Raw genomic sequence first — 16,306 nt, 5'->3', positions numbered from 1 at the left:
GTTCTAGAAGGTCTTGTAGGTCTTCACAGAAATATTCAACTTCCGTTTCTTCAGCATTACTGGTTGGGGCATAGACTTGGATTACTGATATTGAACACAGGATGCTGCGAAAAACTGTTCAGTCTCCCATCTCATGCTGCATTTGTACTTTTCCTTATTTTATGTTACAAATAAGGTTCATACATCAGCAGGAAGAGGGAAACAGGCCATGTGTGGCAACACAGCCTGAGATGACCTGAAAAGAATTCTGTTGACATCATTCATTACCATGTTTCACAAATCAGGAAAGTTTGCTCTTTACTTAGCTCTTGGTCTCATGCAGGGCAGAACGCTATCACTCATTTTCTTTAGTGGCAACCAGTTTAGCTGGCATCGGCCAAGCTCAAGGTCTTGTCTGCACTGAAAATTAAATTTAAAGCAAACTCAGAAAAAAGATATTGAAGGAAACCTGTCTGATCTTACAACTATGCAATTTAACCCACTGCACATGGACAAGGCTGGCTTGTTTTTTGATAAAGTAATGGAAGGTGGTTAGAGACATGGATCATAATTCTGAAATATCAATCAATAGCTGTCATGTTTTATCTTGTCTTTATATTTAAAGGTCTTTTCTTGAATTCTTATCCTAAATTATTACTTTTCTAATGGTAATGTCAAGAATTGGAGTACAGGAGGACAACTCGAGGCATAGAATCACATAATAAAGGATTCACATTGATATATGAATGTGAAACACATTTATTGGCCAGAATATACACCGTTTTTCTGTACAGTAAATCAAATTATATTAAGAGAGTTCTTACCTGGAGTCTTGAAGTTCCTCAGCTGAGAGGGAGTGTCATAAACTTCCAGGATCCAGTCACCAGCAGCTCGTTCTCCCCAGCAATGAATGGTCATGAATTCCCAATTTTTAAATCCTTCCATGGAATGATCAAAAAGCCTGAGAGAGAGCCATAAAACATTGTTTTGTGTGTTGTTTAAAATCTAGTGAGGGTCCAGTCAAGACCATGATCAATGACCTCCCTGTATCCATCACATGTTCAGTTCAGCACTGGAGATTGTCTTCATCCTAGGCATCACCGATTAGTAGACCCAAATACACACACACAATATTATTGGGAAACAGGCATGGGACTTGCATGCAGTAACAAATCTGGGAGGGATAATGACGTGGGTATCAGGGAACCAAGGCTAAAACTCTACCCACAGGCCTGGTAGTACCAAGAGCTGGAGATGTGGAGCAACTGAAGCTTGCTTCCACTGCAGATAGATAGGCAAAATGGTGCAGCTGCTCTGGATAACACTTAGGCAGTCCTCACCATATGACTAAGCTATCCCCCCCCACCACCAGATATTTATTTACCCAAGAGGAGTAAAGACATGTGTCCACACAAAGAACTCCACATGAATGTTCACAGCAGCATTATTCATAATTGTCAAAAACTATCAGCAACTCAGATGTCCATCATCTGGGGAATGCATAAATAAATTATGCTATATTCATACAAGGAAACACTACCTCGTAATACAAATTTGAATGATTAATAACTGCAACAACATGAATGAATTTCAAAGGCAATAAGCTAAGTGGAAAAAGTCAGACACAAAAGATTATGTACTCTCTGATTCAACTGCATATGACATTATAGAAAACACTACTTAAACAGAAACAGATCAGTGGTTGCCACAGGCCAGGAGGGAGGAGGCAGGGGCATGATGGAAGTTTTGGGAGTGGAGGAATAGTTTTATATCTTGAAACTAATGTATAGTTAGGCAAGTATATATTTATCAAAACTTACACGATTATTTACATTGAAAGTGGATTGTATGGAAATTACCCCTAAATGAAAAGACCATGCCCATTAATATTATCCAGTTCAGGAAGTCATGCCTGGAACTGCAGCCTAGATTCTGTCCTTCCAGTCTGTCCAATAATTTTCTAAGTTCCTAATTCCCTGTATGAAATCTTTTTCTGCTTGAACCATATCCAGTTACTAGGATATTATCTATCCTTCAGAGCAGATAAATACAAAAGTCATGACAACTGGATCCTGATAGCTATTTATGACATACAGTCAACTCTCCTTGCTTTAATTTCATGTTCACCAAGGAAACTGGTGGCTCTAATTTGAACTTGTGGTTCTTCCCATTGGGAGAAAAATATGCCGTTCTAAAAACCAGTTTAATCTCATTGTAACTAATACATAACAACTCTGATTTTTGTGTGTGTGTGTGTGTGTTATATAAATGTGTTTGAGGCTCCCTCTAAAATATCAGCTGGCTTCTCAAACAGAAGGGTTGGATGGTGTAAATAGGGACTGTGTAAGGTAAGTGGCTGACACTTGGAGAAGAACAATAAACAGGAAAATCACCTGTTACATGTTCCTGAGCTCTTGAAAGAAGAAAAAAATATTTTAGCAGCATTCTCAGTGTCCCATGTCCAGAAAATTGAGAAGGCTGAGTTAAAGTTGAACAGATCTCTTTACTAGAGAACATTACAGATCTTTCGAATATTCATATGTGTTTTGTGACTTCTTCATATAAGTTTTGAAAATCACTGCCTCCATTCATAATGAAGGAGGCCTTTTTCTTTTTTTAGAATATCTGTACACTATCTGAAAAGGTTACTTCTGAACAGAGGGGTGTGGCATTTCAACGAGGACCTTGTTGGAGCAGGCAGCTTTCCCTCATGCTAACAGAGATGGAAATGGTGGTTCCTTACATGAGTGTCTTTCCACTGTAAATGATCTTCAACAGATTGTGGGTGGTACATACATCCAGGAGATCCTACAATGCATGCCCTATCACTGTAGGGCTTGTTTTACAAGTTAATGCTTGAAACTGGACTTGGCCAGGAAGAAATTGCTGGGCCATTAAACAACTGACTTACATATTGAGTCCTTCATGCAAAACCCAGAAAGTGTGTGTTGGCTGCAATGGAGACACAGATGTAGAGAAGAAGGAATGTTTTCAAATAACCCTTCCTGCCTGAGAGACATTACTGAAGCGAACATGTTGACACAGAAATGGATGGAGGCAGAAAATTGGTCTAGAACCACTTCTCAGCCCTTCTCAGTTCCAATTTAGGTTCCAGTTCATTGAGGCTGTTGTGCCATTTGAGGGCACTGAAACAACAACTTGTCATGGAATACCTTTCCAAGAGTGCTGAACCTAAAAGCAATTCCCAAACAGTTTAGACAGAACACTTGGCTCACTGCCTCGGGTCCAGGAACTACAAAGGAGACTGGAGGCTGCCATCACATGAGGGGCAGCCTTGTTTCCACAACCTCAGCCAACTCTTAATTACTCACGGGGCAGTTATTTGACTGCTGGATTAGCAGACCCTACGTTTCTTCCCTTACACCCTTTCCTCTCCAACTTTGAAAATCACTCCACTGCTATCAATCATTTAAAAATCACATTTGGAATGAAAATTAAATGTAAACTAGTACCCAGAAGAACTATCCATAATTCACTACTCACAAAAGTGTCTTAAAGCCCAAATATAAACGGGCTTTGTCTCTCTGGCTAAATGGTTCCCACCCTGGTCTCTTCATTTTATGCAGGGCTGGAATGCTCATTAATTTCATGTGGACAAAAAAGTTGAGGAGAGGAATTAAAATGCAGCCAAACACGATCACTGCGTTTTGCTAAAAGAGTTGATGAGGAGAGAAATAGACACTGATTGCTGTTGTTTCAACTAGCTGGGCAGTGACTTTTCTAATCCCACCCTTTTATTTTTATTCCAATTCAATACTTAATCTATTCCCTATCTTTAGTACTGTGCTGTTTAAAAACCTTGTGTTGTCTGCATATAACAAAAGGTAACGTAGGTAGCAGATGAGATTCGTGTTGCAAAGAATATACTTGCGCAAACCAAGTGTCAAACCGCTGGACACCGCTATAGAGATTCTAATTGTGTGGTTGTTTATCAGCTAAGAGGTCCAGTGCTCGCTGAATGTCTGTGCTCTGCCAGCAGTGAAGAAAACAGACACATGTCGGCATTATTAGTGTGGATCAGATGTTAATAAAGCAAGGCCAGTGTGCTGAAAGCTGGACTAGATTACCTCCATGCCCGTGTCCATATCTCCTATTGCAGTGAAACCCTGTTCTGCCAATTTGACTTCATAATCATGTGCTCGCTGAAATGATATACGCATGCGGTGGCACAAATTATGTAGCCAGTTATTAAAATGGTGCCCCATAGCCCTATCCCTGTGAGCGGCTTTCAAATAAATTGCTTGGATGAAACCTGGTAGAAAGGACTGCCATTAAATGTAGTACATCCTTTTGAGGGTTACTTAACTCAGGAAATAACTCATATAATTACTGGAAGCTTTTTTCCTCCCCTTTCACTTAAAAGAGTCAGTCAAGGCGTCAGGGCTATAAAAGAGTCAGTCAAGGTGTCAGGGCTACCATGTACTTCTATAAGGTTATGGCAGCTACATAATAAGACATTTTATAACTACTGACAGCTATGTGTTATCGTATTATTATTTCCCAAATGTAAACGGATATTAATTTCAGAATTATCCACGACTTCCTAGACGGTGTTTGTGTTCACTACAGAATTAGACATTAATGGAATATTTTGGGAAGTTCTCTTTTTTCTTTTCTTTCTTTTTTTTTTTTAGTGCTTCATCACAATTTAACATAAAGCTGATAGAATGCGTAAAGCACTCATTTGGCTTAGTTGAAACTGAACTTTTGATTTTCTTTAGATGTTTGCCTTTTGTAAGTTTTAAACAATTTGCTTATGAAATAGGGTATTTAAAACACACTATTAAGTTTTTTGCTCTCTCCTTAATCATTTAAGAAACGTCGAGAGAAAGGTACTGGTTCTAGAAGTTTGGAATACCTGAAAACACGAGTTTCAAAATAAACTTTCAACATGTACACTATTACTAACTTACCAACCCCCAAAGGCATTCATCCTTGTGGGTACATGATAAGTACTTGTAAATAAGTACTCACTTAATCATCTTGAAGATTTATTCTTTAATAGTAGGCTTTATCTAAATATGGCTTCCCTGGTGGCTCAGAGGTTAAAGCGTCTGCCTGCAATGCGGGAGACCTGGGTTTGATCCCTGGGTCAGGAAGATCCCCTGGAGAAGGAAATGGCACCCCACTCCAGTATTCTTGCCTGGAGAATCCCATGGCTGGAGGAGCCTGGTGGGCTACAGTCCACGGGGTTGCAAAGAGTCGGACACAACTGAGCGTCTTCACTTTCACTTTTCACTTTATCTAAATATCTGGTTTACATTATAAATGCCTTTGTAAGTGACTTTCACAGCACCCAGCAGCATATTGCTCACAAGTCTTTTGGTGACATGAAAATAAGAAGAATGTGTTTGAAAAAGCTGGGTGATGTTTTAAATCGGTGCTATTTAAAAACGTGATCTGCAGACAGGTCAGGAAGCTTCAGCGTCACCTGTGAGCTTATGAGAAACGCAGATCCATGAGCCTCTCCCAGACCTTTAGGATCAGCCTCTGTGGGAGAAGGATCCAGTCATCTCTGTGTGATAGTCATTTGCAAGGTGTTTTGAAAAGCACTGTGTGTATAAGGGTTCGCACTTACAAGTGCTTACTATACTAGGAGCTTACTGTATTATCTTATTTACTACTTGTAACAGACTTGTGAGGCAGATACAACTACGTCTGTTTTCTAGATGAAAAAAATCACTTTTCCAAAGTTGAACATAAAAACGGGTGACATCAAGACCACCCCAGCTCTAACTCCAAAGGCTGTACTGTCTTTTGAATAAAGAAAGAAGCTTTTTCTCATGGTGAGGCCTTGTGCAATGTGAAACTTCCACAGCAAAAGTGTAATTTTGTCAAGTCATACCTGCATTTATATAGCATGACTTTGCAAAATGTCAGTAGTCAGTCATTGAACATTTGGGCAGTGACAAAAATATTCAGGTAGAAACACAACAGTTAAACACAGTTAATTATAGAAACTATAGGTTATACAGATGAGAAAGTATACCTTCTTTCCACTTAAGACCATAATTAGAACCAGAGATACACATCTGTAATCAAATTTAGAAAGAAAGGCAAAGTTTCAGCTTTCAGTCAGAGGCCAAAATCAAGAACAGAGAGCCAGTATAGCTAAACTAAGTCTAAAACTCAATGAGTTGAAGAAAGTATGCGGGTATTTCGGGAAGAAAAAAAGCAAGGTGTTTTACAATTGTGACAAATGCAGTTGAAGGAAGAATGTGATGGGACAGGCTTTCTGTTGGAAAATTTGTAGGCAGAAGTTGAACATGTGGTCATAAGGGGTAGCATCTAAAGTTGCTTTAGGAATGGACTTGTGGACACAGCGGGGGAAGCAGAGAGTGGGATGAATTGAGAGAGGAGCACTGACATTCCTACGCTACCATGTGTAAAAGAGATAGCTAGTGGGAAGCAGCTGTAGAGCACACGAAGCCCAGCTCAGTGCTCTGTGATGACCTAGAGGGGTGGGATACAGTGGTGGGAAGGGGACTCAAGAAGGAGGGCATATATGTATACACATGGCTGACTCACACTGTTGTACAGCAGAAATCAACACAACATTGTAAAGCAATTATCTTCCAATTAAAAATAAATTTAAAAAATAAAAAGAAGCTCAGTGCAACAATGATGAAATATAGTTGCTCTTGAATCTATCATAAAGGGATCTAAGCGCATCTAGGTTCCCCTACTCATGCCAGATCCCCACAGTCTCCCTAGAAGTAAAGCATTTGTGCTGATTATTTGGTTTGATTTTTTGTTAGGCAGGGTGGACAGGCCAGGAGGAGGAACAGAGGGTGGGAGGGCAGGAGGAAACAAAGGGAAGAGAAGGCACTAACTGTCCACTCCGGGATGGCTCTGTCAACCCACTAAATCCTCCATCTGACCTGCTAAGGGTGGTGCCGGGGCTTGCCTGCTGGGCTGATGGGGCACGCAGCTCTAGTTGGACTAGCTGTGAAGGCTGCCGAGTGCCTTCCAGGGCTCAGCACCTGCAGATGCTCGGGTAAACCCTGCTTCCTGGAACAGCTGTTCTCCACAGGAGCTCTAGTAAGTGCCCAGCAGCCAGGATGGGGAGGCACTGAGGGGCTCCAGACGGCCCACATGGGCAACATGTTCAGCGACTGCAAAAAAATCCGTTCCTGAGGAATTTCCATGATGAAGGGCTGAGCAACACTGAAGACACTCCTTTTGAAATGTCGAGGAAAATAAGGACTTTTGGAATGCTAACCATGGCCTCTTTGTTTTTGGAATTTACCGTTATGGATAGCAGTTTCTGGTCCCAAGACTAGGACACAGGTTTTGTCACTACCAAAATGAAGGTAATAAGGGAGGAGGGTTGCTATCCCCTCAGCTTCCTTCCTAGCTTATTCTCCTCGTCTGCATGTCTAGTTAAGGGGAGATGCGTATCATCATTAAGGGGAGATGCTACCGAGTGAGCCTTGGATTCTGAGTCTGAGCTGGACCTCAGTATCTTTCCTTCTCACAGAGGCAAATGCCCAGTCCACTGTCAAGAGTCGTGCCTCATGGACAAACAGGAGAGGTCAAATAGGGATGACTCAGCCACCAGAGCTCTAACTCTTCATCCCAGATGACCTCACGAGGAAAACTTTGTGTTTTAAGCCTTTCAGGATTCCTGTCTTTTAACTGCACAGTGTTCTTTGTTTTACATGGTCCTCCTCAGAAATACTGACTTCTCTGGAAGAAAGATGAGTGTCTAATAGGGGAACTACTTATTGTCCCCAATAATAATCTCTGACACACAAACAAAATACTTAGGAATAAACTTGACCAAGGAGGTAAAAGACTTATATACTGAAAATTATAAAACATTAATAAAGGGAATTGAAGATGAGTCAAAGAAATAGAAAGATATCCCACCTTTTGGATTAGAAGAATTAATGTTGTTAAAATGACCATATTCTCCAAAGCAATCTACAGGTTTTATATGGTCCCAAGCAAATGGTGGCTCAGACAGTAAAGAATCTGCCCACAATGTAGGAGACCTGGGTTAGAACCCTGAGTTGGGACGATTCCCCTGGAGAATGGAATGGCTACCCACTCCAGTATTCTTGCCTAGAGAATTGCATGGATAGAGGAGCCTGGCGGCCTATAGTCCATGGGTATGCAAAGACTCAGACACAACTGAATGACTTCACTTTCTATCAAATGACCCATGATATTTTTTTCACAGAACCAGAACAAATAATCCTAAAATTTATATGGAACCATAAAAGGCCCTGAAATGCCAAAGAGAAAAAGAACAAGGCAGAAGGCATAACCCTTCCAGAATTCAGACAATACTACAAAACTACAGTAATCAAAACAGTGTAGTATGGGCACAAAAACAGACATATGTATCAACAGACTAGAATGGAGAGCCCAGAAAATAAACCCACACATCTACAGTCAATTAATCTTTGACAAAAGAGGCAAAAATATACAATGGAAAAAAAATCTCTTCCACAAGTGGGGTTGGAAAAACTGGACAACTGCATGTAAAAATCAATGAAGTTATAACACACCCTCTCATCATACACAGAAATAAACTCAAAATGGCCTAAAGACTTAAACATAAGATGTGACATCATAAAATTCCTAGAAGAGAGCATAGGCAAAACATTCTCTGACATAAACCATACCAATGTTTTCTTAGGTCAGTCTCCCATGGCAGTAGAAATAAAAATAAACAAATGGGACCTAGTCAAATTTACAAGCTTTTGCACAGGAAAGGAAACCATAGACAAAATGAAAAGACAACCTACAGAATGGGAGAAGATATTTGCAAATGATGTGACCAAAAGGGCTTAATTTCCAACATATGTTAACAGCTCATAAATTCAACAACAACAACAAAAAACAACCCAATTGAAAAATGGGTAGAAGACCTAAATAGACATTTCTCCAAAGAAGACATACAGATGGCCAACAGGCAGATGAAAAGATGCTTAACATCAGTAATAGAGAAATGCGAAGCTAAACAACAGTGAGGTATCACCTCACATCACTCAGAATGGCCATCATTAAAAAGTCTAAAATAAATGCTACAGAGTGTGTGGAGAAAAGGGAACCCCCCTATACTATTGGTGGGAATGCAAGTTCATGCAGCCACTGTGGAAAATAGTATGCAGGCTCCTGAAACTAAAAATACAATTATAATATGATCTAGCAATTCCATGCCTGGAAAAAACTACAATTATATCCAGAAAAAAACTATAATTCAAAAAGATCATGCACATCCCTATGTTTGTAGCACCACTATCCACAATTGCCAAGACATGGGAAAAACCTGTATGTCCATTGACAGATGAATGAGTCAAGAAGCTGTGGTACATATATACAGTGGAACCCCAGTCAGCTGTGAAGAAGAGCAAAATGATGTCATTTGCAGCAACATGGATGGACCTAGAGATTATCATACTAAGTGAAGTTAAGTCACAAAGAGAAAGGCAGATACCGTATGATATACTTATATGTGGAGTCTAAAATATGACAAAAATGAACCTATCTATGAAACAGAAACAGACATAGACTGCCCAGTGGAAAGGGGGATTTGGGATTAGCAGATGCAAAGTATTACATATGGAATGGATAAATGACAAAGTCCTACTGTATAGCATAAGGAACTATATGCAATATCCTATGATAAAACATAATGGAAAAGAATATAAAAAAGAATGTCTACATATGTGTGTGTGTATATATAACTGAATCACTGTTGTGTACAGCAGAAATCAACACAACATTGTGAATCAACTACACTTCAATTTAAAAAAAATTAAAAAAATCTCTGACATACAAATTCCTTCTAAACCCTGACCTGGTCACCTTTTCCTTGAGGACAGGTATAGTGCCCAGGTCAGCAGGCCAACTTGAAGGCCACCAGGAGCAAAGCAGACCTTCCCCTCACCACCTGCCCATCCCTTGTTGATGCTTCTTGCCCTCAGATCCCAGTCCTGGGAGTGTGCTTTGAAACAGGGCCAAGGTGAGAGGACACAGAGGCCTCTTTGCCTGGAGGTCAGAGCCTGGGAAGTTCTGAAGAGAGATTTCCTCTTATAAAATTAAAGTTTTGGAATATGTCAGAAGGAAAAAAATGCCAAAAGAAACCATCTTGCCTTAGCTATCTCAGTAGGAAGGATTCTACTAGTGTCAAGTACAAAAAGCATGGGGGAGCCAGGCCCTGGAAGGTGGCCAGACTGGTTTGGGGACCAAGTGCAGCTGTTTTACATTTAAAAGGTCAGATGTTCATAGCAGTGTTTTGGGGAACTGTGGGCAAATGAATTCATGACATCCTTTTACATCCCTTGTCTCCAGTCTCCTCCCTCCACTCCGTTTTATCCGCCATTTTTGGGGGGTGGCTACTTATTTTCAGCTCTGAGATGGAAGAGACAAAAGAGCAGCACTTAAAGAAATGCTCTGGACCAAGTGGATGTACTCTGCAAGCAGACCTTATTCCCAGGGGGCCCCTGTGGGACAGACTAAAGGGAACCATAGGATGGGTCACCGAGCATTGGAAATGCCTGTTACTTTTCTTTGACACAAGTCAGGCAGCACTTTGGGGCTCAGCACTTTGCAAAGAGCAAAGCGGATGCCTGCTGTTGAAGAATTCACGAGGAACTGGAGCCAGTGACACTGTAATTCACCAAATGCCTGTCTTGGAATCTTTTGCTCCTCTGCTCACAAGTTTCCTCACTGAAGTCATTTCCAGGGAAGCCAACAAGAAATATTGAAATACGCAAAAGATCCCAGAAAGGCTGAAGGGACTGAGTTTTCCAAGAAAACAACTGTGGGTGGACGGTTTTTCTACAATGGAGGGGGCTCCAGGGAGAAGAGCTACACATGTGTGAAGCCAACCTCTGTACTTCATTGGGGTCACCTGGATACTCCAAATTCAATGCACATGAACAGCAGTCAAGAAAAGAAAAAAGAAATCAAGAACAAGGTCTTCCCTGGCTTCGGTAACAACAGCTGGCATGATGTCCCTTAATCATAGAATTGTGCATCCGAAGGCCTTGCTTGCTGAAGAGAAGCCTCAGGCAGGTAGTAGCAAGACCTGGCAGCAGCTGCGATCCCTGACTGCACAGGGAGGAGGGCGTGTCCAGCGACTAGATGCCAAAGCATCCTTCAGTTTCTCACAGCTGCATATACTGATCCTGGCAAAGTTTCACTTCATAGAATATGAAGCCCAGGTTACCTCATGCTCTAATGAAGGCTGTTAGGTTTTAGGGACGAACACAAGAAGACTTCCAAGAACAGAAATAAAATGCAATGAGAGACTCTAGAAATGTTCTCGCTTTTTCTTTTTCTTACTGTCCTACAGCAGATGAATTTGGAGATTTTGAAAAGCCACTGAGAGTTCCTCAGTCTCACTTTTGGCTCTGCAGGCCTGCACTGGACTTGGCTCCTCAGCTCGTCTGGGCTGTTGTCAGTGTCCTACCAGAGATTACCACTGCCGCGGACACCTGGCACGTGGACAGGTGGCCTTGTCGACATAAAAGTTTGACTTTCATTTGGACTGTATAGGCCTTTGACAGTAAGGTTTTTGCTCCTATTAAATGTTCCTCTTGGAGTAAAACATCAAATTAAAGAAACTTTTAGGCTTCTCACTGTGGCTTGTAGTTTGGAACCATAATGGGAATGGGGTGTATAAGAAAACCTGGCCTTTCCCCATCTGGTCCCACTTGCTGACAAGTATCCCCCACCCATGATCCCAACTACTCAAAAAGCCAATGGAGCAAAAGACTTGTGCTAGAACATTCTGGCCTTTCAGCAGGATCCTGGAAATACAATTACCTGCTGGAGAAATGTTTGAAGGGAGTGGAGAGAATGGAAGAAGCTACAAAGGGAAAGTGAGTGTTCCCTTGGCCCATAAAGACTAAAGGGCCAACCTTTAAATAGTGGTTAGGAAACTAATGCCGGCCCTCAAACTAAATCCGGCCCTTGGCCTGTTTGTATAAATAAAGATTTATTGGAACACAGCCATGCACATTCATTTATGTTGTTTACAATGACTTTTGCACTCTAATGGCAGAGTTGAGGAGTGGTAACAGACACATGACCTGCAAAGCTTGAAACATTTACTAACTGAATCTTTGTAGAAAAAAATGTGCCAAAATCTTTTTTAAAACAAATAGAATTTCTTTTAACTTTGGAAAGTGCTCAGGCAAGAGCATTCAGTTAATCTGCAACAAATGCCAGCAGACATTTAGGGGCCAGGAATACCATCTCAGAGGCCTAAAGAGTCAGTGTTCTGCATTTCTTTTATAGGATAAAGAACAACAGGTGGCCTTTAACTTTTTTGTGGCATCCTTTTAATATTACACACATCTTAAGTGTTACACTGTTTCATGCCAATAGATTCTAGGCAGCTCATTACTCTATTTATGTGTGGGCAGTGAGAGCTATGACCGTCTGATCATGACATCTACGTGGCACCCCTCACTGAAGTTCTTAGGGTAGTAAGAAATTAAAGAATAGCTGTGTATTTTAAATTTTCTTTTTTTTTAAATCTATACCCAGGAGTGGAATTGCTAGGTCATAATGGTAGTTCTATTTTTAGTTTTTTGAAGACCTTCCATACTGTTTTCCAGTTGCTGCACCAATTGAGATTCCCACCAACAGTGTACAAGAATTTCTTTTACCCCACATCCTCGCCAACATTTGTTGTTTGTATTCTTTTTGATGATAGCAATTCTGACAGGTGTGAGGTGATAACTCATTGTGGTTTTGATTTGCATTTCTCCTGATGATTAGTGATGTTGAGCATCTTTTCACGTACCTGTTGGCCATCTACATTTCCTCTTTGGAAAAATGTCTGTTCAGTTCTTCTGCCTATTTTTTAATCATGTTGTTATTCAAGAAGATAAGTAGACCCCATTGTGCATAGCAGATTATTTACAACAGCTGAGATATGGAAGCAACCTAAGTATCCATTGAAAGATGAATGAATAGAGAAGCTGTGGTATAAGAGTGTGTGTGTGTGTGTGTCTGTGTGTGTGTGTGTATGTATACGTATATATTGGAGAAGGAAATGGCAACCCACTCCAATATTCTTGCCTGGAAAATTCCATGGACAGAGGAGTCTGGTGGGCTACAGTCCATGGGGTTGCAAAGAGTAAGCTACGATTGAGCACATATATGTATGTATACATACATCTCTATATAGATACACACATACATACATATATACATGGAATACTACTCAGGCATAAAAACAATTTTTGTCATTTGCAGCAACATGGATGAACTTGGAGAACATTGTACTAAGTGAAATAAGTCAGAGAAAGACAAACACTGTATATCTTACGTGTGGAATTTAAAACTACAATAAACTAGTGAATATAACAAAAAAGTAGCAGACAGATATAGAGAAAAAATTAGTGGATGGGGTTGGGAGAGGTGATATACAGGGGGGGTAGTGGGAGGTACAAATTATTGGGTATAAGACAGGCTCATGGATGTATTGTAACCACACAGGGAATATAGTCCATATTTTGTAAAAACTGTTAACGGAAAGTAATATTTAAAAATTGTATACATAATCATGATTTTATAATATTTGTACATGCACAATCTTCAACTTTGTAAAAAGTAAAAAAAGAAAAGAAAAAGGAGAAGAACTGCTGATTCTTCATTCTTTTTCCAGCTTAATGAGTAGCTGAGTGCTCACTGATGGTCAGGGGCCATGACTGTACCTGTTGGCCAAAAGCTGGGACCTGGTTCCTGAGGGTGAGGTCAGGTAGATGGCCAGGTCTCCCCTCCTGGGGTGGGTGATGGTGATGCGCACAACTACATGCTCCAGGTAGTTGACGTGATGGTTGGGGTTGTCGGAGCAGCCCGAAGCTTTGTAGATGGAGCGCACTGCACTGTTGGGGCGAATTGTCCTGCAACAGAGAGAAGAAGTTTAAGCAAAGTGCACAGCAGAGCTCAACTGAGTGAACCTGCAGGCCTGGCAGGACTACATGATGTAAGATAAGCAGTGGGTGCTGCATGCTGAAGGACCAGTCCTGCACGCAAATGATTAGGTCGCTTAAAGGAGTAATCCTGCTTGGACTGTGAGAAAGACGTAAATGAGAGGAGTGGGGAATTTAAGGTGTCTTTGATCTTCATGAAGGCAGTGGATATCAATCTTGTTAAAACAGATTACTAGGCTCTGGAACTGGAGTTCCTGGGGTGGGTCACGAATGAGCATTTCCAGCAAGTTCTCCAGTGACAGTGACGTTGCTGATCTATGGAATCCACTTTGGGTACCACCAGTATAGGGGACTTGGGGACTACTATGACCTTGGTTCAAATCCCTGGTCTACCATTTTCTTGCTCTATAAACTAAGAGCCCAGTTTTCCTCTTGCCTAGAAGTCCTGTCTTCTTCCCAAACTTCCTCCTGTACCTCTCTGCCATCTGAAGACTGGGTTCCAGCCACACCAGCACTGGTTGAGTTCTGGGATAATTCAAGTTTCCCAGCTCAGGGACACTGCATATGCTACTCTGCGTCTAGTGCTTTTTTATTGCTGTTCCTATGGCTGACTCTTCTTCTTTCATGATCAAAGCTTAAATTTCACTCTCTAAGCCCATCATTGAACCATAGGAAAATCATGTTCCCTACCTTTCATTTTCTACCCTTTTTATTTCACTTTTTATAACTTGTAATTACCTATTTATTGTATTATTTTGGTTTGACTTCCCCAATAGACTGTAAGCTCTATAAATGTGGAAGCATTTATTCCTGTTTCTATCCCTAATATCTAGCCCCAATCTTTTTTCAATTTATATTGTATCAAAGGATAATTGCTTTAAAGAATTTTGCTTTTTTCTGTCAAACCTCAACATGAGTCAACCATAGATATGCATAAATCTCCTCCCTTTGGAAACTCCCTTCCATCTCCCTCACCATCCCACCCATCTAGGTTGATACAGAGTCCGTGTTTGATTTCCTGAGCCATACAGCAAATTCCCGTTGGCTATCATTTTACATATGGTAATATGTAATATGTTACTCTTTCCATATATCTCACCCTCTCCTCCCCTCTCCCCATGTCCATATGACTATTCTCTACATCTGTTTCTCCAATGTTTCCCTGTAAATATTTTCAGTACCATTTTTCTAGATTCTGTATATATGCGTTAGAATACAGTATCTGTCTTTCTCTTTCTGACTCATTTCACTCTGTATAATAGGTTCTAGGTTCATCCATTTCATTAGAACTGATTCAAATGCATTCCTTTTTATGGCTGAGTAATATTTCATTGTGTATATGTACCAGAACTTCTTTATCCATTCATCTGTCAATGGACATCTAGGTTGCTTCCATGTTCTAGCTATTGTAAATAGTGCTGCAATGAAAAATGGTATATATGTGCCTCTTTCAATTGTGGTTTCCCCAGGGTATATGCCTAGGAGTGGGATTGCTGGGTCAAATGGTGGTTTTATGCCTAGTTTTTTAAGGAATCTCCATATTGTCTTCCATAGCGGCTGTACCAATTTATATTCCTACCAACAGTGCAAGAGAGTTCCCTTTTCTCCACACCCTCGCCAGGATTTATTGTTTGTAGCCTTTTTGATGATTGCCATTCTGACCGGTGTGAAGTGATATCTCATTGTAGTTTTGATTTGCATTTCTCTAATAATGAGTGATGTTGAGCATCTTTTCATGTGTTTGTTAGCCATCTGTATATCTTCTTTGGAGAAATGTCTGTTAGGTCTTTTTTTCCCCACTTTTTGATTGGGTTGTTTGTATTTCTGGTATTGAGTTGTATGAGCTGCTTGTATATTTTGGAAATTAATTCTTTGTCAGTTGTTTCATTTGCTATTATTTCCTCCCTTTCTGAAGATTGTCTTTTCACCTTGCTTATAGTTTCCTTTGCTGTGCAAAAGCTTTTAAGTTTAATCAGGTCCCACTTGTTTACTTTTATTTTTATTTCCATTACTCTAGGAGGTGGGTCATAGAGGATCTTGCTTTGATTTAGGTCATCGAGTATTCTGCCTATGTTTTCCTCTAAGAGTTTTATAGTTTCTAGTTTTACATTTAGGTCTTTAATCCATTTTGAGTTTATCTTTGTGTATGGTGTTAGCAAGTGATCTAATTTCATTTTTTTACATGTAGTTGTCTAGTTTTCCCAATACCATTTATTGAAGAGGCTGTCTTTGCCCCCTTGTATATTCTTGCCTCCTTTGTCAAAAATAAGGTACCCATAAGTGCATGGGTTTATTTCTGGGCTTTCTATCTTGTTACATTGGTCTATATTTCTGTTTTTGTGCCAGTACCAAACTGTCTTGATGACTGTAGCTTTGTAGTATAATATGAAGTCAGAAAGGTT

General features: G+C 40.4%; 1 protein-coding gene across 1 annotated transcript in view; it reads right to left on the bottom strand.

The window, feature by feature from the left end:
- The window catches only part of PCSK5 (proprotein convertase subtilisin/kexin type 5), a 503,247-nt gene that overhangs the window by 187,211 nt on the left and 299,730 nt on the right, over window positions 1–16,306 (bottom strand). The window contains exons 12-13 of the mRNA XM_052644706.1: window positions 13,686–13,874; window positions 804–940 (exon numbers count right to left, since the gene is read on the bottom strand). Coding sequence (XP_052500666.1) covers window positions 804–940; window positions 13,686–13,874 — 326 coding nt within the window. The remainder of the gene's footprint in view (window positions 1–803; window positions 941–13,685; window positions 13,875–16,306) is intronic.

This window comes from Budorcas taxicolor, chromosome 8 (assembly GCF_023091745.1).
Source record: "Budorcas taxicolor isolate Tak-1 chromosome 8, Takin1.1, whole genome shotgun sequence".
In the NCBI taxonomy this organism is placed as follows: domain Eukaryota; kingdom Metazoa; phylum Chordata; class Mammalia; order Artiodactyla; family Bovidae; genus Budorcas; species Budorcas taxicolor.
This window is presented reverse-complemented; position numbering and strand designations above follow the sequence as displayed.